This window comes from Sander vitreus, chromosome 5 (assembly GCF_031162955.1).
Source record: "Sander vitreus isolate 19-12246 chromosome 5, sanVit1, whole genome shotgun sequence".
Taxonomy (NCBI): Eukaryota; Metazoa; Chordata; class Actinopteri; order Perciformes; family Percidae; genus Sander; species Sander vitreus.
In genome coordinates this window covers 16543756-16567288 of record NC_135859.1, presented here as the reverse complement: position 1 = coordinate 16567288, position 23533 = coordinate 16543756, and the positions used below count along the sequence as shown (strand labels likewise).

Below are 23533 nucleotides of genomic sequence, written 5' to 3'. Positions count from 1 at the left end.
TTTAGTCCTTAATAAAGTGCTTTTATTTTACAAACATTTTGAAACCAACACATTTTCTTAAAATTTTAACAAATAAAAAAAACCTTGCAGCTGGAACGGTGCATTACAAAGACCTGCATTAAATTAACCAAAGCTTGCCTTTTTAAATTGACAGTTTAGCAGTTTTGGGAAGTTGGAGCTTTATGAAATAAGAAGTGTTACAGCTGCAGCCCCTGAAAGTCAGACGCAGCCACGCAGAGAGACCTCGGATAAGTGGTTGGTTGTCAGTGAAATCAACTATAGTGGTTAATGCACGTTACTCAGCATCGCCCTGGTACAACTGAAATCGGTTCATCTTGTTTTTAAGTTACAAAATAAAAAATAAAATGATCTGTTCAAAACTTTAGTCTAAGTGGCACATCAAATCTTCACCACCTCTTGCCCCCTCCAAGCGTTGTCAGAGCAAAAGGAATCCCTTGGCACATGCTGACGAAACTAATCCTACATATGGCGGCCGTGCTTAATCTTAAAAGTCTGTGCTGTCTTTCGTCTGCTCAGAGGTCTAGAGTTGTTTGTGGCTACAAAAGGCTAACAGACTGCCTTTAGGAATCTGAATAATCTCTGCAGCATTGGTTATGTGACTGCTTTATAACTGCATAACAGCTGTAAATCCAGAAAGACTGGTCCCTGCATTTGCGTTTTTGAACTGAGGTGATAATGCTTGAAGTCGGTCAGTGACAGTTAACAACAATATGTCCTTTCTCACCATGAAATCTGAGAAAATGTTCAATAAAAATCAATCCGGGAAAGTTAGAGCCCCATCCTTGTTGCAGCAAAGATATTGCGTTACCATGCAGCTGATTTTTAGTTCCTCTCACATTAACATGCTTCTGTTTAGCCATCTGTAGAGTGTATGTTCACAAAGTACGAGAAAATGCATTTACTTGTGAACCTTTGACTCAATAAACCCAACTTTCTGAATTAATATTGATATGGCAGATATGCACGAGTGATACCATTTTGCACCAAAGAAACATTTACAGGCTACAATTTCCCATAGATTTACAAACTAATTCCAAAGTGATAGGACAATTTGTAAAATTGGAACCCTGAGATTTCCGTTACTCTGTGAGCCCAGGGTCCTCAACAAAGTGACTCTGCAGGAAGACCTCAGACCTTTCACAGTGAAAACTCTGTCCCTTTAGGTCCACAGTACTGGTAGCTTTTCTATTAGGCTAGGCTGTTTTTAATCTAGCCATCTAAAATCCAGGGACTAAGAAAACAGGTACCTGGGGGGAAAAAACAACAGTGCTCTGGACCTTAAGTGCCACATTTGAGTGTCCCCTTTGAATAGTCATTTTGTTTATAGAACCCCAATTACACTGATTTGACCCCACTCTGGGAAACAATGTGATTAACACACACGGGTTGCTGCTGTGACTCACATTTGGATAGAAAATAAATAAAAAGAAGAACCGAGCCAGAATTCTCTGATCTGTCCATGAGTTGAGGATGGAGACGCACTATGCTATGATAGAAATATATAAAGGAGTATGGTCTTACCAAAAATACCTTTTGGAAAATATTGGATAGCGAGAATCTGATATTGCCTGTGCAAGAATGATCTGCTACAGAAAGAAACTTGCAGTTGCATAGATGACTACAGTGGTAAGGAAGGACAATTGAGGTGTGGTAGTTGCTTCTGGATCTGGAAAAGTTGCATTATTATTCCCTCTTATTTTTTATTTATTTTTTTACTTCTCAGTGAGTGATAGCTGCAAGATCCTCTTCAGATCTTCTTCCTCCTGCTTCCTCAGCCTATCCTCTTCCTCTTGAGCCCGTGCAGAGAGCTCCATGGCCAGGCAGAGCTCTGAGTCGGGGCTTGAGGCAGAGGGGGAGCTGACAGAGCTGGGGGTGTCTCCATATTCCACTAGCACCCCCTCTGGGATACTCCTAGAATGACAGACATGAGAAAGTAGCCCCTTTCAGAGATTTCGTAATATTGCCTCAATGAAGGTCTGCCTTTATGCCGGCTTTGTTTATTCACTCAGAGAGGCATTCAGGGACCAAAAGAGGCATGACGTGTAACACAACAGCGTCGGCGTCTAGTGTGTGTGAGCCAATCCGCACTGTTAATCAACTAAGCAAACCCAACCGGACCCACAAACCGCCACCTTTATGCAATATGGTAGCACAAATGGCAGTAGAGAGGACAGAGGCAGTTGCTGTGCCCGCTTTTGTGTGTGTGTGTCTGTCTGTCTGTCTGTCTGAGAAAGGGAAGAGCGAGTGGAAGAGAATGTTTCTGAGAGTTATTAATAACGTCAGCTACTCGCAACGCTGCTTTGTCACTTTTTGACCTGACTGTGGGTCGACTCATACATCGTACAGTAGGTAGTGCCATCTGACCATTTCACACAGACATCGGTTAGGCTCTGTGTCTATTTCCGCTGCCGGCCTAAAGGCACAACAACTCTGTCCACTCATTCCGTCTTCGTAACTTTCACACAGACTGCGAGGCGGCTTAAAGGTGCATAAGTTCCGCCTTGAACAGGCTTTGTGAAAGGAGCTAATGGGATCCAACTGTTCTGTGGCGTTCACTAACACAAGCAAGCAAGAAACAAGGACTGCTCCTTTTAATACATGTAATTTCAACGTTGACCTGTGTTCCTACCTGTCACTCTGGCTACTGGGCATTACATCAGTGAATTCCCCATCAGCATCATCCCAAATCCCCTCCTACAATGACACAAACATCAGGAACATTTCAAGGATACAGCGAATAGCAAGGAGAGCATGGCAAAATGATTTAAACACATCTGTGTGTGTTATGGTATTTGCTAGCCTGCTGAGTGATGGTGGTTCTGACCTGGCCTGGGACTCTGCGAGACTCCAGGAGACTCTGATGGATTGCGTACTGCAAAAGCTCCTCGTCGTTGTTGGATATGGGTATGTGTCTGCTACCTCCTCGCCGATGGTAACTGGCGGGGACCTCAAACACTGAAGGACACACTTGAAACGGAGGCAGAGCTGGACGGATGAAAAAAATAAAGAAAAATCGGTTTAGGAATCACAGATGTGACGGTCACATTTAATAGTTAAACTGGCTGCATTCCTACCTGCAGCTTCTTCCTCTTCTCCTGAGGATGTTGGTGTAGCTGCTGGTGTTATGTTTGCCTCCTCTTCAGTGCTGCATTTATTGACATTACCAAATGTAATCCTGGCATTCAGCACATGAAACAGGGGAATCTCTGCCCCGGAGGAAAACACAACATATGTAAAAACAGACTTCAGGGTGGGGGATGAGAACAGAGACTAGCTTTATGTGCTTCTTGAAAGAGTAGATTCCATTTAACTTGATAGGAATGTCATATACCTATTTTAACAGGAAATCCAGGAGGAAACTTTAGGGTTACGAAGTCTCGTAGCCGTGCAAAATGGGAACTGGTCCGAGCCATGAGGTCGATAATGGGGGTCACCTGCTCCACCAGGGACAGAGGATGTTCCTCACTCATCCACAATGTACCTTTGAACCTGCGTGAAACACGATAAAAAAAGGAAAAATGCTGTTCAAATATGCACACACAGACAACTTCATTTATTGATATAGATAACACACAGCAATGAGGAATAAAGTATGATGTTTCTGTGGACATAAATCGGCGTTTCTTACTTCTGTGTTCGAATGCTCAGTTCAATGGGTCGGCCGATGTCTCTGTTCCCCAGGTCAAAGTCGGGGTCAAAGTATTCCTCTGGCGTGATGGCAGTGGGATTGGTGGCAGTTGCATACTCAAGAGTCAGGTCCTATAAAGTTGAGCACTTGTATCAAATCAGCTACCAGGTGGGAACAAAACACATAACTTTAATGCAATTACTGAGTGCACGTTTTACCCCTTGTGCACTAATGTGCTGCTCCACAGTCCCAAGCAGAGACTCCAGGATGTTCCTTTCACCTTTTAAAACAAAAAAGTTGAACTTCAGTACTCTCATTCAATTTCCGTCAAATGTAGAGTTGTTACCATTTACATCATAATATACTATCTATCTGTATGCTGAAAATATAAACACTGAAGGAGAGAAAAGTCATACGTGAAGAATATATTCCACCTACTTTTTATCCTGGTTTTCTCTTCGTCTGTGAGATGTTCGGTCCTTGTCCTGATCACCACACTCACATTGTTCACACTGAAAACCTGAGAAAACAACCAGAATATAAAGTCATACTACCGTAAATGGGCTCCACAGTTTTAGGTGTGGCACTAATCTTTAGTTGTAATTAAAAGAAAATAAATAAAACTTCTGTGAACCTTTGCTTCAAATCCATTGACCATTTCAGTTTTGTCAGCTCTCCAGCCCCAAATCCCAGACTTGATCCTGTGAAAATCGTATTTTGTAAAAGCACAGCGACAATTAATAACATTAACGATGGCTCAGTTGTTCCACTAAGCAGGTTAGCCACTACACAGAATATCAAGGCTGTGGCACCGAACACCTGTATGGAGTGCAGCCATCACTAATGTTACTAGTTACATCTGTGTTTGACAAGTCAAAATGTCCACTGTGACAAAGGCCTATCATTCATGACCTCTATAATCACGGTTGTCTGTCAACTGTCATCTGTGTTTGAGGACGCTATCCAGATCAAGATTAGCAAGATAACATGAAGACAATATATTACCCCAAGCTAATTACATTATGTATGATAACATGCCTAGTTAAATTTGCTCACATTATTTTTTTTTTCCAACTCTAAATTTGCTCACATTATTAATATCTATTGTAAATTGTTAGTTTGTAGGGTTACATAACACGCCCCATTGACGGTCAGACAACCTTTGAACGAATAAGTCAGTGTAAATATTGCATGTTACAGACAATTGGATGCCAGAATGATACTGGAAATATCATCCAGATGTGCAAAATGATGATTAATAAGCCTAATGGTATCACTGTTACACAGTAACCTTACTCAGGGAGTAATGACGAAGTGTGAAAATGCCACAAGATGTCATCTCTTATGAAACAATATCCCTGTGGAGGAGCTTGTTCTTGGCTGATCAAAGGAAGTTAGATCTATACATGTTGGGAGAAAAAGGACAACAGAAAAAGATGTGACTCTTGCCTCTCGAAAGCAATATCCTTGGTGTCCAAGTAGGTGTTGACAATAGGAGTGGTCAATCTTTTGGCAACTTCCTGTTCAGCTGGCTGCATTGACTCTAGCGTGACATCCTCGATTTCTTGGGATATGTTGAAGCGCTCAGTGTCCAAAACTTCATCTTCATGGTTCACCTCCATCAACTCTGCATATGAATCTGTAAAAATACAGTCAGGGATAGACTTAAAATCATTTTACAGAAATAGAACAGATCATAGAGAGAACTCTATTTTGTGTAAAAGAGTTAAAGCACACACCATCTCCTCTGAAGATGTAGCTTCTGCGCCCTCTGATCCAAGTCATGTTTTCAAAGCCTAGAAGAGTGGCATCTACTCGCAGACTGGCGCCACTTTTCCAAATGCGACAAACATCACTTGGACAAACCCGGGACAGAAGAGGGACTGTGAAGCAACAGCATATGAAATGTCCCACACATGAAAATCAATGTCACTCATTACTTAACCAAAACAAATGCTTTCTACCACGAAGCAGCTATGTGGTTTATCCTGTATGACCTGATCAAACCTCTGAACTGGCAAAGATGATGTATTTTGTGTGGATATTTATTTGCCGGGTACAGCATTCGAAAACACTATCGATACTTTCTTCTTTTGCATACTGAATGCTGATAACAAGCCTGTACTACATGAACAGGTTACTATGCTCACACAATCTACTTTAGTTATCACACACACACAAACTTACTCCAACTGGTGAATTCCCACTTCATTTCCATATAGAAGTCTGGAGACTGTGGATGAAAGGATAGCGCAATTATTTCCTTTGACAGTATTTTTATTTTATTTTTTATCAGGCACACTTACAGATGTACCACAAGACCACGGGAAAATGTATAATGTAAAACCTCTCGGATCTTTGCCAGCAGCTCAGGCACTCCTCCCAGAGCAGTGGAGGCTTTGAGGTAGTCTCTGCGCTGAAGCACTAACTGAACCATCTCTGGATCTCCCGTGCTGACTGCCTCTTGAAGCACTACACAGAGACAGACAAGTTTAAACAAACCACTAAACCTTTTAAGATAACAGCATCTGTTACCCAGGAGTAGCAACTATCCATTAAAAAAAACTCAACAATGGCAGTAATAAAAATGGAAAGTTAAACTGTTTCACTGCAGTCAGAGGACAGAATATGGATTTTCTTTTTTTTACCAGAAACCCCATTAACAGCAGATGCTGTGGAGGGTAATGTGAGAAGGGTTCTAATTAATCAAACAACCCACAATCCTCAAAAAGCCACATGACAAGTGAAGGAAACAGTCATGATATTATAGTATTATTTGTCTGTAATGTAGCCAGGTGTATAACTAACCTGTCCAATTCATGCCGTTTTCTTTAGTCACTTCAGCACCGTGTCTCAGAAGGACTCTCACTGACTCCAGGTGCCCGAGCGACACAGCCAGGTGTAGAGGTGTCTTACCTCTGGGATCCACGGCCTCAATGTCATTCTGAGAAAATCAATCATCAAGAGACCAACACATTAGTAAGACTAAATCCTGCAACATCGACACGGCCTTCAAATTATATCTCGTAAAGTCCTTTTACACCTTTAAATTGAGGTCATCACTGATAATGACATAGACCTGCGATAGCCAGTACTGAACATCATGTCTGGTCCTCAAATAAGTTATGAGGTAAATGTGTTATTGATGAGCATTGCTGGGTAGTAACAGTTATAGAGACTGGATCATAGTAATTATATTGCCCCAATACACAGTATAAATTTGGTAATACACCACCGATCTATACATTTATTTGGTAAAGCATTTCTTATGTTATCATATCTAGTCAGATTATATATACTGTGTTTGAGTAATGCAATAAATTGGGTTAGCTAGTAGTCTAAATTAACATCTGAAAACAGGATTTCAATCTGTACTGGAATATAGTTTTTAAAGTTAACTTCCAAACCTGTTGATCGGTGAATAGCTATGTCCTCATAGACATTTCAAACGTTATCTGTGTGTGGCACAACGGAGCATCTGTCAACACGACTGGCCTACTTTTACTGAATGGCTACGGATGATTTAACAGCTCACTCCTGGCTTCATCTAGCTAGCAAGCATCTGTGTAAAGGCCTATTCCGTATTTTACCAACCTGTGTTGACTTTATTTGTTCTTCCAGTGTCCTGTAGTCATTCTCCCACACTGCGGAATGCAAGGGGAACTTCACTCGGACGTCTTCGCTAATGTTAGCCGTGGACATCTTCCTCTTTGTGGAGCCGCTCAGTGCAACGTTAGCCAGCTTCTAACAATTACAGCCATGGGGAAAACTGCGACAGCGGCACGCTAGTTCTGCCAAAATGTACGATAAATATGTCCCATGTCCTTTATATTTGACAATAACAACGTCGAGATATATAAACCAGCGTCCAACTTTTCACCAAACCTTTCCCTAAATAAAACTTTTGAACAAGGAAGTGCCAGAAGCAGTACCCAATGATGACAGGGGTGTCCTATATAGAAATAGAATCACAACTGAATTAATACAATCTAATTAAGACCGATGTCCGTAACTTTTTAAACGGAACTTAATTTATGTATAATAACAATTATGTCTTTGGTAAATACACGACAGAAACATGATTTGTAGAAAAAAAAAAAAAACACACACACACAGCGCCTTTAGCTAGATAAAAAGGAATAGTCCGTAGTTCCAGTTGGACTGAACCATTCAACATGTTTGAATGGGGGTTGCGAAACATCTAACCAAAAGTAATTCCTATATAAATGTGATTCCGTGTTACACTTGTATGCATTCGATATGTTAAATAATTAAAAATGAACGCAGTTTGTCCTGCAAAAAATAAGAAAACAAATTAATATCATACTCACCTACGTTTTATGGGGTTATTGCCCTCAGTTCGATCTATCAGGTACCGCCCAATGCTACAGCAAACTCAAACAAACATATTGTGTTGTGTTTGAGTTTTAATCTTAACTGTTGAAAAAAATCTGGGTCACGATTGGGGTTTGCTCATCCAAGCGAAAGAGACAAGTAGGCGTAATTTCCGGGGAGCAAGGGAGAAATGCATTTCCTGTGAGGCCTGCATCTGGGCATAGTCTCCCCTTGCCAATAGGTCACAGTCGCAGCTGCCACTGCTGCTCTAGCTCCTCTGTAGTCCTGTCTGCCAGAGACTGAAGAGTAAACTACCAAACGGACACAGGCTAGTTAGCTAATCAGGTGCTAAATCAGCTAACTTGCAGAACAGCAGCATTGTACCTTACTCTTGTGGGGTAGCGTTATAATGGTTGTAACGCAAACGCTGGCCAATACGAAAAGGCTAGCAACAGTTAAATGAAGAGCAGCTTGTTTTTTTTGGGTTGTTTTAATTAGCTAGGTCTAACGTTAGCTAACGCGGAAGGCACCCCCACAGAATAATAAATGGTTAGCAGAACGCAACGGACTTAATACTCTGCTCATTTTAAAAGGCATTTCTTCCAGAGTAAAGGATGTCTAAACGCCTGCGAAACACTGAGCTCTGCGCGGATTGCAATGTTCCAGGTAAGCAAATGTACACCATCCCTCATTTAGCTATTATCTGTTATTTATTCACTAACGTCTGGTGGCCCATCAAGTAACGTTAACGTTAAGCCAATGCACTGCACTTCACTTCTTCTGGTTTAAATCAGATGATCAGTGCTGGCCCATGCTGCTTTCTGCTTTACAGTAAATTAGATTAACGTTATGCATGTACTTTTGTTTTGACAGGGCAAGTTGTTAGTTGTTGACAGTTCACTAACGTTATAGCTCCCTAGTTGAGGATGCAATTAGAACTGAAGCAGCTGTCATTTTTTAACGGTTTCCATCCGGTGTTACTTCAATCAGGCTTTAATCAGTATTAAATAATAATTAAATTAATAATTAATAATTAAATTAATAATTAAATCAATACTTTAATCAGGCAGGCATTTCTGATGGGTGTCAGTGTAATTGTCACAGGTAACAAAACAATATGTGTGTGTGTGTGTGTGTGTGTGTGTGTGTGTGTGTGAGTGTGTGAAATAATGTCTGTGGCATGCAAACGTTTCCAGCAAAGTTGAAATGTAATCAGATTATGAAATGTCATAGATCAGCAGGAAACTGCTCTGTAAGCTCTCACTAGAATGACCGCATCATTCATAGAAAGTCAGTGGGTAACGTTACAGTGGTCTCCTGTCCAGGTGCCTTTTGTACACCACACAGGGGTATTGGTAGTAAACGACAAGCCTATCCCATGTTGACAATGTGTGACTAAATTTAAAACTAGGAGATGTATTAGTCCAGATGAAGACCATAGTAATCACAGTAACCAAGTAATACCAGCATCTTCTAAAAGAGATCTGTTTGATAAAAAAAATGGTAATGGAAAATATTATTAAGAGTGAGAGAAAATGAAATGAAGCTTTTCAGATCACAGTTTCTGTGAAAGCCGAACATGTTATAGTTGCAATGTGTGTGAGGTACTTTTAGGAGTCCCCATTTATATAGAAATGACGTGATGTGTTTCCGCAGCACAGGAAGCAAAATAGGATGCTGAGTGAATTGACTGCATGCTTTCATGCAGAAGAGTTTTGTTTTCTATTGTGGCACTGTCACCACAATATATTGTAAATGTGATATACTGTAAGAGTAGAATGTGAATTGTTTTAAGTAATGGCGAACAATAAAAAAAAAAAAATCAAGATAAACAATGAGAAGTATGGTAAATATTCAGTAATGCTCAAGTTTTAGTACCTTGTCTATCATCATGTCGTTCAGACTAGTTAAACCTCTCAGGTCTCCACAGCAGCTGGCCTGGATTGCCCTTCCATACGGCTGTTACCAGTTGTTGGCTGTGAATATTTTTAGAGTTTCAAGATGTGGTATTGAATTTAGCAGCACTTGTTGAGGAAAGGGTAAAAAAAAGGCATGTCAGCACCAACTCTCAGGTCTTAGTGGAGATGAGACTGAACACTGGGGACCAGGTGCCAGAATTTGACCAGCAACCCCTGCAGCTGTTCCTCCTACACCTCAGCTGCTGCTAAGACACTTACAGTCTTCACTATCCTGTCACAGTGCCAGCCACTCAATCTGCTTAACAGTTTGTCGGCTATCGGAGTATCGTATGAATTTACAGTATTCCTGGCCTTGAGATTATCGCAGTCAGAAGAGTCTCTGTATAAATGGCACATGGCACAACTCTGACATTTGTATGAGAGGAAGTGTGTTAAATAGATCAAGGTTAAGTAAACATATTTTTTTGGTCATAGCTTACTGTATCTTGTAAATGTGCTCTGTCTCTTCTCTATGCATTTCCTGAATATGCAGCGCCAAAAGTTTTGATAGCGTCTGTCTTTTTTTTCTTTTTTTACAATGTTTTGAAGGAGGAAGTGGCTCTATTACTCAACAATAAGGTTGAGGTGCTTCAACCCACAACTGCTAGTCTTCACTTCCTGTTTTCACAGTGCATGGCTTCACCTAAATCTCGGGTTAAAAATGGCTTAAATGCTCAACTAGGATTTGGCCTTTTTTCTGCACTATGTTGCGTTAACTCTTTATGTTACATTAGCCTAAATAATGCTTCCAGTGGTCTGAGCTAAGTACTCAAATATCCCATGAAAAGACCATGACCAACAAGTGTTGGTTCTCAGGACGTTTTTGCTTTTACTACCCCGTCTGTGGCGCTCAGCCCCAAGCCCATTTGGGATTAACTACAATACCCAAGCTCATCTAATGATTGTACACCTAGTACAATGGTGTGGCTGAGAGTTTTTAAACAACAATGGAGGTCTATGGCACAGAACAATAAGTTGTTTCAGGCTTTGGCTGCACAGACAATATTTGTTAGTAGGATCTATTAAATGTGGGTTTCGATCTTTTTTCTGCCATTTGTTGACAATAAGCTAAGTAAAATGAAGATCATCACTAGTCATATCCTTTAAGTGTCTGTGTGTAAAGGTTTTGACACCATTAGTAAGAGTTTTTCTGGGTCCAGTCAGTGAGGAACAGAAAAAGGAGAAGTGGAGTGCTACCATCTAGCATGTAAGTGATTTGAATAATAGTACTGAGAAGTGGAAATGAAGAAAGGACATGACTTTTGATACATTTCTGACTCATTTTAAAAATACCTACAAATATCTGTGAGTGCCAGATAATACAATATTGTACCATTAGCTATCCTTTAAATCACATCTTTAATACGTTGCGATTCATCATTAGATCACTGCAAGTGTCATGATTTTTACTTTGTAGTTGTCTCTTCCCTCTCAGAACCTCGCTGGGCCTCGGTGAACAGGGGTGTGTTGATTTGCGATGAGTGCTGCAGTGTTCATCGAAGTCTGGGCAGACACAGCTCCCAAGTCCGCCACCTGATACACACACCATGGCCACCTACGCAGCTACAGGTAATAACCCCAAGCAGAAAAAAATGTATACAATATTCGCCTGTGTAAGGCTACATATCTTTATGCTTTCAGCTGTGAAGTTGTCTTTTGTATAGTTTGAGTGCTATGAGGCTGTGGTTTGTCCCTCCTCAGATGCCTTGAGATGACATCATCCTTGCACACAATCTGTATTACTGCGGTTTTAAATTCAGCAGGCCCCTATCTTTGCCCAAGATAAATCTGTTGACAACAGTGTTGTACATCAGATCCCACTGAGGTGTATTGATTTTATCCAAAAATAGAAAGTGTTTGTTCAGAATAAGAACTGTTAAAAGCCAGTCAGCATTCTGCAGATTAAAATCAATGGGACACATTTTACAGATTTATTTTTTTAATTTCATCCCAGATGGTTCAGATGTTATACAGCAATGGTGCAAATTCAATATGGGAGCACTCTCTTCTGGACCCTGCATCTGTGATGAGTGGAAAACGCAAGGCCAACCCTCAGGACAAACTCCAGTGAGTCATTATTGTTTGAAAATGTTCACATAGAAGTTAATTCATTAAGCAAAAAATTAATTGTTTAACTTCCAAGTTTAGTATGTGCCACTGACTCATTATTGCTTCCTTCTTTCTGTTTGGAACTTTATTCTTCATGTTGTTCCAAAAGCCCAAACAAATCAGAGTTTATAAAAGCCAAATATCAAATGCTGGCATTTGTTCATCGCATGCCTTGCCGGGAGGACGACAGCTCGACAGCCAAGGATTTAAGCAAGGTGAGGAGAAGTGGCTGCTCAGTGTGATTTTTTTTTTTTTGTTTTTTTTTGAGAAAACCGAAAGATGTTTTTGTACAAAGCTTTGTTGGTAAACCTTATCAATTCATAGTAATAGTTGTTATGCCTTCGCGCCAGCTACAGCTGTGTTTTTTGGTTATCCATCCATTCGTCTGTCCCATTCTTGACCCCCTGGAGGGAATTTCTTCAAATTCGGCACAGACATCCACTTGGACTCAAGGATGAACTCATTAGATTTCGGAGGTCCTGGTCACTGTGACCTCACAAAACACGTTTTTGGCCATAACTCACTAATTCTTACGCTAATTATGACAACAATTTACACAAATGTCTAATAGGATAAAATGAGGAAGTGGCGGCATTTTATATCCAAAAGGTCAACTTCACTGTGACATCATAACATAACTCAGGCAACATCATGGCATCATCACAGACAACATCATAACCCAGAAACAGAAGGTGAGACATTTGGTCCTATAGTGAATAGGGGACATTCATCCATTATTTAGATCTTCTGTGCTGCCCGGTTGAAGAGGTGTGTCTTAAGCATCCACATTTCGCCAAAAATACACTTAATACTAATTATTAATTAATATTATGTGAGATGTGTGCGGACAGACATGGAGGTAAACTGCAACTTCACTGGTTTGGCCGAGGCATACATCCGCAAGGTGATAATTCTAGTTTTTTTCCCCCAGCAACTTCACTCAAGTGTACGCACCGGGAATCTCGAGACTTGTTTGAGGTTGCTATCCCTGGGAGCACAAGCAAATTTTTTTCACCCGGTAAGATTCATCTGCTGTTTTTAAAACCAGAATTTTAATCTTTGCATTTACTTTTCTGTTGATTTTAGATCACAATGGTTTGTCCTGTGAATCAACCTCTCCTCTAGGAAAAAGGAAACACTCCCTTGCATGTGGCTGCAAAGGCAGGACAAGTATCTCAGGCTGAACTATTAACTGTTTATGGAGCAGATCCTGGAGCCCCAGACAGCAATGGCAAGACTCCCATAGACCATGCAAGGTTAGCTTTTTTTTTTTTTCAATAATCTTTTAGAATTCAAAAACAAAATATTATTTCAGCCTTGGAAGTATTCTATAATGTTTGTTCTTTTAACATGTGTCTTTGTAGGGAAGCTGGCCACCATGACCTGGCAGATAGATTGGTGGAGATTCAGTATGAACTAACTGATCGACTGGCGTTCTACCTGTGTGGGAGAAAGCCAGGTATGCAACAAGAGAGATATCTGTTACTGAAATGACTACAAAGATATGGGTCAAAGAATATGTGCATGTGTGGTTGGAGTAAAAGATAGTTTTGCCTTGGCAAATATGGCACTACAATGAGTGACTGAGTTTTTCAGCTTGTACACTTTTCTGTGGATTGCAAGATACCTGATACGTGCAATAAATCTCATCAATGTGGCACTCCAAGCAGATAAAAACAAACTCCTCACTGTATTTCATTTACTTTGTAAATAAGGATTATGTACTATATTTAAATAATGCTTAATATAAAATGTTTACATTGATGACGTTTTGGCAGTCCTCCAAAATTCTTGTTGTTCCTTTCAGATCATAAAAACGGCCAGCACTTCATTGTTCCACAAATGGCCGACAGGTAAGAAAACACAAGCTGTAAGGCAACATGATGCATGTCGATATTAAGTGATTTGTCTGTGAATTAACGTACGTCTAAGTAAACGGGCTGAACTTGAATTGAGCCAACAAGAGAGTAGAGTGAGGCAGTTGTTTAATGGTTGTATTTTTGCTCTGAGGCCTGTTCTGTTGCTGTTGAGATCGCTGCAGCATCTACTATCTGTGTTAAAGTAAACAGACCCAGTAAAGTAGCTGAAATATCCAAACACTCTGTAACTGCTGCAAATAATTCAGAAATGTTAATCCAAACAATTCTAATTCCAACCGAGAAGACGAGTCGTATTTTCAATTTAAATGACACATTTGATCTTTTTTATTGCTCTCTTTTGATGGAAAAGGAACATGTAAGTATTACTAAGAATTGAGTGTACACTATGCCGACATAACAATTCATCAGCTTATGAAAGTTATGTTCTGCTTGTAGCAGTTTAGATTTATCAGAACTGGCCAAGGCAGCGAAGAAGAAACTGCAGTCTGTAAGTAGTTTTGCAGAGTTTCACTGTACTGAGCTATCTTCTCTCCTCTTACTTAAGTCCGACTAAGTGTCATTTACTGATTTCCATGCAGCTTAGTAATCATTTATTCGAGGAGCTGGCCATGGATGTGTACGATGAGGTGGACAGACGAGAGACTGATGCAGGTAAGATGAATTATCCAGGAAAAGCTCTGTTGTCTTGTATCCAGAGAAGACATTTGTGCTGGATCTCCTCACTACGATACTTTAAACCCTCCACTGGTGCTGCAGCTATACTCCCACCTCTAAACCGGACAACATTGAGCTCATTCTTATCCTATTATTTGTAGTTTGGTTGACTACACAGAATCACAGCACTCTGGTGACAGAGACGACTGTGGTGCCTTTCCTTCCTGTGAATCCCGAGTATTCATCAACACGAAACCAGGCGAGTCATCTTTACAGCAACTCCCACGCAAATGTTGTAGTTTCCCTCTGCACACATTTACTTTGAAGTAAGATTGCATACCGCTAATGTGACTTTTTGTCTTATTCAGGGACGACAGAAGCTGGCAAGATTTAATGCACATGAATTTGCAACTCTTGTGATTGACATATTAAGCGATGCTAAGCGCAGACAACAAGGGAATTCAATAGCCAGTCCCAAAGGTCAGCGTCTTATTGTTACTTTATTTCAAGATCTGTTACTTTACTCCAAGAGCTTGCTGACACTGAAGTATCGCACATATATACAGGAACTATTCCAGTCTGTGTCTCTTTATTCCAGATAATGTTGAATTTATCCTGAAGAGTGTGGCTGTCAGGCATTGCAGTGATAACCAGGACAACGACCAGCCTGACTACGACAGTGTGGCGTCTGACGAGGATACTGATCAAGAGCTCCCCACAAGCAAAGGAGATAGGACCAAGGTATCTTGGCATCACTTTCACAATCTTAAACCCCTGAAACGCTCTCTCTCTAGGTGCCTTTACCGTTTTTGTTTTCAACCCTTCTCTCCCTACAGAGCCTGGACTCTGACCTCTCAGATGGCCCCGTTACTGTGCATGAATACATGGAGGTGAAAAACGCGCTCTCTGCCTCTGAGGCCAAGATCCAGCACCTCATGAAAGCCAACAACAGCCTGAGTGATGAGCTGAGGCTGATGCAGAAAAAGGTATCCACCTCGCTCCACCAATAAGATCACTAACACCGGGGGCCGGACTGAGGGGGGGCCACAGTGGTCAGCAGAGCTCTTCTCCTGCCCAGTGGGATCGCTCTCTGGTGGAGAGGCCGAGCTATATGAATAGGAATGCTGTGTTGCAAGATAAGGCTGCTGTGACACCCTGCTGGTCCACCCTCTGTTTTGGCCAGCATGTTTGATTTCAAAGCTTTTTTGTTGTTTTTTTTTTTTGTTTTTTTTTGTTTTCTGTATTTGAGAAGAAGAAATGCACCCTTTCTCCAGTAAATAACAAAAACAATTTACCGGTAGTCCTCCTTTTTTTTGTAATGAAACTATGCTGTCTAATGTTACTAACAAGCATGTTTTAAGAAAAAGCATGAAGTAATTTACAGTGGTTTTTAACCCCTTTGTAGTGACTAACTGAGATTGTATGTGTGTGCCTTGCTTCATCACATATACTATGTTTATTGCATATAATTATTTTGGATGGTTTCCAGCTGTTGTTTTTGGTAACAGCCTTTTAGTACATGTGGATTTATTGTTTGACATGTCTTAGTGGTTTGGTTACATTTCATAGAAATGTCATAGAAAGGGTATTCCTCAGCTGACACAAACCAGGAATACTGTTACTCTGTTAGATAAAACTGCTGATTTATAAACATGACAATGTTAAGTTTGAGATTCTGCACAAATGTATGCACTGTGCTTCAACTTAGCAATTTATATCCTGCTAAACCCATACTATTTTGAAAACGATCATTTTGGCCACAGATGTTCTCAGCATGTTACAGCTTTGATTTTGTTTAAATGAACGCCTGTCAGACTTTTTTTTATATGTTAAAATTGCTTTAATTTGGCTGTTTTGAAGGGGCATGCCAATTGTTTGTTTCTCTTAATTCTGTTTGTGTGAGTCTCACTTGCACACACAGGGTCATTGCGACACTGCAGTAGACATACAGCACTGTAGCGTACTGTATTGTTTTTGGGTGATGTGATCTGGTTTTGTGTTGGCTTATGGTTGAACAGATTCACTCAAATGACCACGCTCAGATAAAGATGTGGTGGAGAAAGCAGGACATGAGGCTTGTCATGACATATTGTATATCTTTCAACTTTATTTGGAACGACAGCCTTTACCAAACATCAGTCAGCCAGTCAGTCATTATGGCAAAGGTTAGTAACTAAACCATACTCCATTTTCTGACAGTACACCAGATCTAGCAGTTACTTTGCACTAAATGCAAGTAGTTGCATTACTAAGGACATTTTTTTCTTCCCCCAAACTGTTATATCCTTGACAAAATCTGCATGATTTTGTTCATTCTTGAATGCCTCTTATGCTCTTATAATTCTTGATTCTTAATTACTGTGGCTACTTCTTTGACTTAAACTGCATCTGTGTTGCTTACCTACGCAACAATCTTTTGCTTGCTTATCACTTGCTTTGCTGCTTCTTTTTAGACCAAGGCAAAATCCCTCCCAAATTAAAATTCATGTTCTTCCTATAATTTTTTAGGAGGTTGATGGTCAACTTGATGGATAATTAAAAGAGATCATAAGATGATATTTATGGGAAAAGATTCTAAGTCATGTTTCTAACCTAAAGTCTGTAAGCTCAAAGCCACGAGACACGAGTTTCTCTGTAAGTCATTATCGTTGAAGCAGCTTCTGGTTTTGTATATTGGTAATATATCCTAAGTTTGTGTTAGAAATATATTATGTTTCAAATATTGACTGAACTTGTTATATTGTGGGAATAACAACAATCTAAAAGGTTAGATTCTCAAATTTTATAATATGATACCCACAAAGATGTCTTTATTCCTGCCAAATAAGTATATTTAGAAGTATTTGACTACGCATGCTGACAGTAGCAGACTGTGAAAGTATAATATGAATAATTTTTAGGAACGATGGGATGAAAGCTGAAATTTTATGCTGTAAAGATAAGAGTAGATCATAACAGGGAACACCGCTTGCTTTGCTGAGAGCACTTCTTAGTGTATTGCTGACCGTCTCTTCCAGCTGCAATCTCTGCAAAGCGAGAACACCTCTCTCAGGCGGCACGTCCCAACCAATATCTATCAGATCCCCAGCGGTTCAGACTACCCCGACCCCTCCAGTCCCTCAGCCCTGAAACGCCGGCAGTCTGCGCGGGCCAGTCGGCCCATGTCTATGTATGAGACCGGCTCAGGCCTGAAGCCCTATGTCCCTAAAGGGGAAACTCCCTACCCAGAGGAGGGTATCCCCACCCTGCAACCCTTCCCACCTCATGTAAGTAAGACCTGTTCCCTGCTCTCCTTTGCCATTTCCTCTCCACTGCCCCGTTTCCCTGACTTTCCCTCATGTCTTCATCCTGTCTGCAAACCTTTATCTCTGCCTTTTTGTTTTTTGGTACTCATTTGCCACTGGGTAATTTTTTTTAGCATCAAAGACGGAGTCATCAAAACCACCATGCCATTCATTTAGCCACACAGCCAGTCACATCTCATCTTGTCCAGATACATGTTCAACACCATTATCTGCATATACTGTATCTGTTGTTTACTGGAGTACTGCTTGTTTGTCAGACAAAGTTAGCTGTAACCGCAAGGAGATGCTGTTAATATGATATACCTTGAAGGTTTGTACTGTGTTTTATGTTGATGAAGCATTAAAACTACCATACAAATACTGCGTTTTTGTAATGCATGATAATTTCACAAACTCACCTCATCTTCTCATCTGTTTGGATTCTCTTTTTGATTTAGATACAGTATTAATGCAGTTACATTTGAGCCTGTGAATCATAATTTTCTGGTACTTTTCTCTCGATGGATTAACTCCCAGGTTCTTCGGTCATATTTTTTCCAGCACACTGTGCTCAGAAAGGAAATGTAGCAGGATAATCTGTAAAAATATCCAAGATCCTTTAAGTTGACTACATAGCATTAAATTATGTTAAGATCATCCCTATAGTTTTCCATCAACTCCATTCTCAATATAGAGTTTCCGATTAAACCACAACTGGCTCAGAGAGACTTGTGGGACATCTAATCTCTTTCATCTGACTTTTTAGTTTTTTTTTTAACCCTGTCTTTAGACGGAAAGGGGCGCTTTTGTGACCACCTCTTCATCCCTCCCCTCATTTCCATCCACCCTGTCTTGGTCGAAGGATGAAAGTGCTCAAAAGGTTAAGTACATCCTCACTCGGTGCACATCTTGTGGGACAGAGCGAATCCACTTGGAGCCATTTCTACCTCTTCCATGTCCCTCACCTCCCTCTGTTCTCCATATGCTGCTCCCTATCTGCCCTGCTGCATGAGCCGCCCCTCCACCAGCTGCCCTCACCATCAGATACCTGCCTTCATCAGCATCATGCTCACAGCGCGGCTAAACAACCGTAATTATGTGGTTTTGTCAAAGCAAAACCTCTGTCTGATTGCTGAACGTTGAGCAGAAAGTTGCGCTTGTAATGCTTCTTAGCTCCAGAAACCTGTGAAGCAGATGATATTGAAAAAGTATGATTGGAAAAAGTTTGTTAGTAGTGTTTCATTTTTAGTAAATTAGATTGTTACATGTATATTTCATACCTCTTGAGTTGTTAAACTCATTTTTTTTTTTTTTTATTTCAAACACTCTTAGTCTAAAGAGAAGTCCTTTTCTAACCCTGTCTCTAACAACTGCTTGGCCATTTTGCACAGTGAGCTTCCAACAGCATGCTCTCACTTCCTCCAGTAACACAAACAATGCGGTGATCCAGGAGATTACATTCTAAAAAGATGTATCTTCTGTTCAGCAGAAACAAAGATTTATCCAAACATGTATGTGCTTATCGCATTTCCTGAGGCCAGCTTATGTGTACTGCGTTGCATTTTGTAGTGCATACAAGAGGAGGATGTGTTCAGATTCTTTGACATGGATTGAAAGGGTATGAACAATAGGTCCTGTGTGGCTTTTTTTTTTGTCTCTCCTTCCTGTTTATACATTTAGCTTTGAGTCTGATAGTGAATCAGCATACAGTGAAGTTACAGTGAACCCTGTCTGTTGTGAAGATAAGACATGTGGTTATAATCTCATCTGACTTCCCACTCTCAAACCGTGACCCTCTGGGGTCTACTTCTCTTTATTTTGGTGAATGAGTAAAGCTTGTGTGTCATGGTTCTCATGTAATGTTTCTAGCCATGTGTTGATTATTAGAATTGGATTTTTGTTTGACTGTTTTGTTAATTGTCATCCACAAATCATCCTTATTTCAACGTATTGTCACATTTGATGATGATCATAGTCACTTCCAATAGTCAGCATTAGTGATTATGTCATACTGATGTGAGTACGCTCTCTGAACCTATCGGCGTAATCGGTTTTACTAATCCTATATTGAATGCTTTAAATTGATTATGCGCTTTTGCTTCACAGCTTTATTCGCTTGTTTCAGTCGGAGTCATCTGCATCACTTTTACTTATTTATATTCCAATTTGACATACAACAAACAGAAAGGGGTACATTTACAATACATGTTTATTTGTCAATGAGCATTTCAAATGTGATGTCACTACAGCTGTTTCTGGTTTATATCCTCAGTGGCATGGGACGTCTTGCATGAGGCACTTTATCATTTTTGTGTCCCCTCTCTCCCTTCTAGGCCTCAAAGTTAGAGATGCAAAGCAGCATGCCGGAAAGTGACTATGACAACACATTCAATGACTCTGAGATGGATGATTCGGGGTAAGAGCATCACCCAGAATTATGGTTTGTTCTAAGTGATGAGTGAAAGTTTTCTGGCTCCTAAATACAGTTTGAAGGGGTTTTGTCTTAAGAGTAAAAACAATAAGCAGGGATTTGGGCAGCAGACATAATTTCTTCTGAATTTCCCTCTGCAGTTTGTGCAGGAGAGGGAGGCTGAGGAGCAGTGGCTGGCTGGGGGAGAGCAGCTCTATCCCGGAGCTGAATGATCTGGAGTCAGACCCCACGCTTCCCAGCACAGAAGACGTCATCCGCAAAACAGAGCAGATCACCAAGAATATCCAAGAGCTGTTGCGAGCTGCTCAGGAGAACAAACATGACAGGTCAGAAACTGAAGAAAAAATGGATCTTTCTTCATCAGTTTAGGATCTGTTGTTTTTTAGCTTTCATTTCCTTGCTTCCATTTTTATCTCTAGGTTCCTCTTACGTTCATCATTATTGTCATGTTTAGTTGTGTTTATCTCCTATCATTTCCCCTTTTTTTCTGTTAACTTCACTCTTCTCCTTTTATTCTACTTCAACTTTTCTCCACTGTTATGATGTTGTTTTGGTGTCCCTGTGCCTCACCCCTGTGAGCAGACCATGTGAGCGTGAAGGTGTGCGACGGCTCAGGCACAGCCTGGGATGTTTCAGCACTCTGGTGCCCTGGGCCGAGAAGGCCCCCCCTCCCCTTCAGCCGCTCAGCCTGCGCTCCCCTGACCCCACCTCCTGGTACTCTGGCCTCTGTCCCTGCCTACCAGGCACAGTTTTATTTTCCTCTCCCTCACATAGTTTCTGCCTCACCCTTTTCCCTTTGCCTCACCTGCTAACAAGCTATCTCTTTTTTTCCCGATTTGCTGACTTTGAATCTGCTCAAGTTAATTGATGCAAAGTTAAGCTACATATATGCAGTGACTTGCTTTTAATATATAGGTGACAGTGAAGTTGATGCACATTCTCAGGTTGATGTTATTTCTACTGTGTAGCCATACATTTTTAATACTAAAATGTGCTATGGAATAAAACTGCCTGGTACTTACAATGCTAAAAATATGCGCAAAAATGTCTGTTAAATAGCATGTTCTGTTAGTGTTAACCTGAAGTTGAACATGATGATGCACGGTGTGGTGTGAATACTATATAATACTGTACATCGCTTGCATTTAGGAGCTTTTGGTTAATTGATATTTTATCAATGTTCTGTAATTTTGAGATTTTTATGACTGTGACATCAATATGTTGAACTCAACAAATCTCTTCTCCTCACAGCTTCATACCCTGTTCAGAAAGAATACATGTGGCTGTAACAGAAATGGCTGCCCTCTTTCCCAAGGTATGGAAACAAGTTTGTAGATGTTTTGCTTTGAGAGAATGGATCAGTCAGCCATTACGTTTTTCATGTGTCACTTTAAAGGTATCACAAGCACAAATACCAGAGTTTTAAGCTCCAACTACAGCAATATTTTCAGTTGTGCCAATTCCTGATGCTCTATTTTACTTGTTCATTTACTCAAATAAAAAAGCAATGCATTTCACCTAAATGTGTATGTTTTTGTGTGTTAAATATAAATATGTTTAAGTGTGTTAAAAGAAAAGAGAGTGTGGTAAACAAACCAAAGTAGGTTCTGGCCGGATTCAGTCTTAAGCCAGCAGAGGTCAATGTGGTTTCGAAAGGATCTGCACAATACCGGCTTTCTTTGCACCAATCTTTTGAACAAACACCATCCATTAGTATTAAGATATTTTAACCTTGCTTTGCAGAAGCCACGCTCAGAGACTGTAAGAGGCTCGTTGCGCTTGTTGACCTCCAGTGCGTACCGGCTTCAGAGCGAGTGCAGGAAGGCGTTGCCTTCAGAGGGCTGCCCGGGACCGGACATGCAGCTGGTCACCCAGCAGGTCATCCAATGTGCTTATGACATCGCCAAGGCAGCCAAGCAGCTTGTCACCATCACTACAAAGGAGAATACTAACTAACAGCACTTATAGGGCTGCAATGCAGTCAGCATCTCAGTTTTGTTCTTTAAAAAAAAAAAAAAATGTTTTTTAATTTTGTTATTTTTTGTATTTGGGGTATATGGGGTATATGCATGCATTGTTTTTTTTTAATTTATGGACAAATACTTAAAGCCAACTCTGAACAAAAGAGTGTAAAGTGGAAAAGGCAGCAACTTTACCTAGGAATACCAAGCTAATGTACAGTAATAGCACAATTTCTCTTAAGGTAAATTAATAACTTCCACAAATCATGTTAATAAAAGCAGCAGCTAGCAGGCCTGGGGACTGTAATAGTTTATAGATTACAACTTGAGTAAAACTCGCTCTTAGCTACAAATAACCTTTAATCAGTCCATATTGTAAATAGCTTTTATTGAGAGAAGGAATTAAGCACAGTACAGTAAATCCACATGATGATATTGGTTAATGTTATTAGTCCAAAGCCAGGCATGGAAGCTGAAAAAATGACATGAGTCATGAATCTGCTGTCATGGAATACGATTACTAACACTCTTGTAGCTAAAAGAGCTTCCTCTCATTAATTGCACTTCTGCAAGCATCATCATACCCGAAAGTTTAATCTCCAAAATCAAACTGACCATTAAATGTTGGGAACTTCATTTATGCACACTTTGTAGCTAAGCAATGCTAATGTTTGTTGCATCGAAAAAAACTATTTATACGTTTTTTTCCCCGTGTCTGCAGTGCACTTATTGCGGCTATTTATGCGTGCCCATTTGTCAAGTCAGTGAATGAAAATAACGCTTGTTCAGGGGCCAAGTTGTATTCTTCACCAGCACCAAGATGTTGTTGTATTAAGTACAAATGGTGTGCTGTGTTTCTCCACACTGCACTGTATTCTGCAGTCTTGTGTGCCATTGCAGTGTTGGTGATGTTACAAGATATTTAGAGCTAATAGCCATACTGTTTGTATGTCCATGTGTTTTGTGCTCTGTTCCGTTGCTGCTAGTTTCATATTTAATGTGCAACATATGGGATAGAAGTCTAGACGTCTCCTGTATAATTGTGCAACCCAACGTTCATCCTCACCAAGTGTTTCAGAGTTCATTTTGAAATCTGATCAAGGTAATGTCCCTCTCTGTACTTGACCAGAGTGCAGGGATGTATGTGATGCAGCTGTTAAGTTGCACTTTGGAAAAATAATTATTTTCTAAATAAACTTAATTTATAAATATAGCCTGTTGTGATTTGCCAGAATTGGTATCATGTTTCACTTTTCATGGCCTTAATACAAA

General features: G+C 40.3%; 2 protein-coding genes across 7 annotated transcripts; one reads left to right on the top strand and one right to left on the bottom strand.

Moving 5' to 3' along the window:
• On the bottom strand, positions 1–10442 carry ankrd13a (ankyrin repeat domain 13A). Of its 2 annotated transcripts, none has more exons than XM_078250675.1 (16): positions 10383–10442; positions 7244–7440; positions 6458–6593; positions 5997–6121; positions 5837–5882; positions 5389–5532; positions 5099–5288; positions 4284–4350; positions 4088–4169; positions 3868–3929; positions 3650–3780; positions 3353–3510; positions 3096–3227; positions 2846–3006; positions 2651–2715; positions 1–1932 (listed from the first exon to the last, which is right to left on the bottom strand). In XM_078250675.1, exons 2-16 carry the CDS (start codon positions 7349–7351, stop codon positions 1734–1736), a joined length of 1806 nt encoding a protein of 601 aa, XP_078106801.1. In that variant the 5' UTR covers positions 7352–7440; positions 10383–10442; the 3' UTR covers positions 1–1733. The 2 variants fall into 2 exon arrangements, with proteins under 2 accessions (XP_078106801.1, XP_078106800.1); XM_078250674.1 differs by lacking the exon at positions 10383–10442 and adding an exon at positions 7981–8070.
• On the top strand, positions 8145–23475 carry git2a (G protein-coupled receptor kinase interacting ArfGAP 2a). Of its 5 annotated transcripts, XM_078250672.1 has the most exons (20): positions 8151–8650; positions 11378–11511; positions 11897–12009; positions 12161–12266; positions 12983–13069; positions 13177–13307; positions 13416–13510; positions 13859–13904; positions 14367–14418; positions 14510–14582; positions 14747–14844; positions 14954–15065; positions 15184–15326; positions 15422–15571; positions 17603–17851; positions 18660–18749; positions 20203–20285; positions 20441–20626; positions 21552–21615; positions 22044–23475. In XM_078250672.1, the coding sequence occupies exons 1-20, from the start codon at positions 8599–8601 to the stop codon at positions 22254–22256; spliced, it is 2277 nt and encodes a 758-aa protein (XP_078106798.1). In that variant the 5' UTR covers positions 8151–8598; the 3' UTR covers positions 22257–23475. The 5 variants fall into 5 exon arrangements, with proteins under 5 accessions (XP_078106799.1, XP_078106796.1, XP_078106795.1 ...); XM_078250673.1 differs by lacking the exon at positions 15422–15571 and having other exon boundaries at positions 8145–8650; positions 14370–14418; XM_078250670.1 differs by lacking the exon at positions 17603–17851 and having other exon boundaries at positions 8148–8650; positions 14370–14418.
• Positions 23476–23533: the final 58 nt, after the last annotated feature.

Coding starts and splice junctions, on each gene's coding strand:
- ankrd13a (XM_078250675.1), bottom strand. CDS start 7,351: ATGTCCACGGCTAACATTAGCGAAGACGTCCGAGTGAAGTTCCCCTTG. Junction 4,351..5,098: donor AAGGATATTGCTTTCGAGAG/GCAAGAGTCACA, acceptor CGATTTTCACAG/GATCAAGTCTGGGATTTGGG. Junction 4,170..4,283: donor TCAATGGATTTGAAGCAAAG/GTTCACAGAAGT, acceptor TTGTTTTCTCAG/GTTTTCAGTGTGAACAATGT.
- git2a (XM_078250672.1), top strand. CDS start 8,599: ATGTCTAAACGCCTGCGAAACACTGAGCTCTGCGCGGATTGCAATGTT. Junction 13,511..13,858: donor CCTGTGTGGGAGAAAGCCAG/GTATGCAACAAG, acceptor TGTTCCTTTCAG/ATCATAAAAACGGCCAGCAC. Junction 15,066..15,183: donor TTCAATAGCCAGTCCCAAAG/GTCAGCGTCTTA, acceptor TCTTTATTCCAG/ATAATGTTGAATTTATCCTG.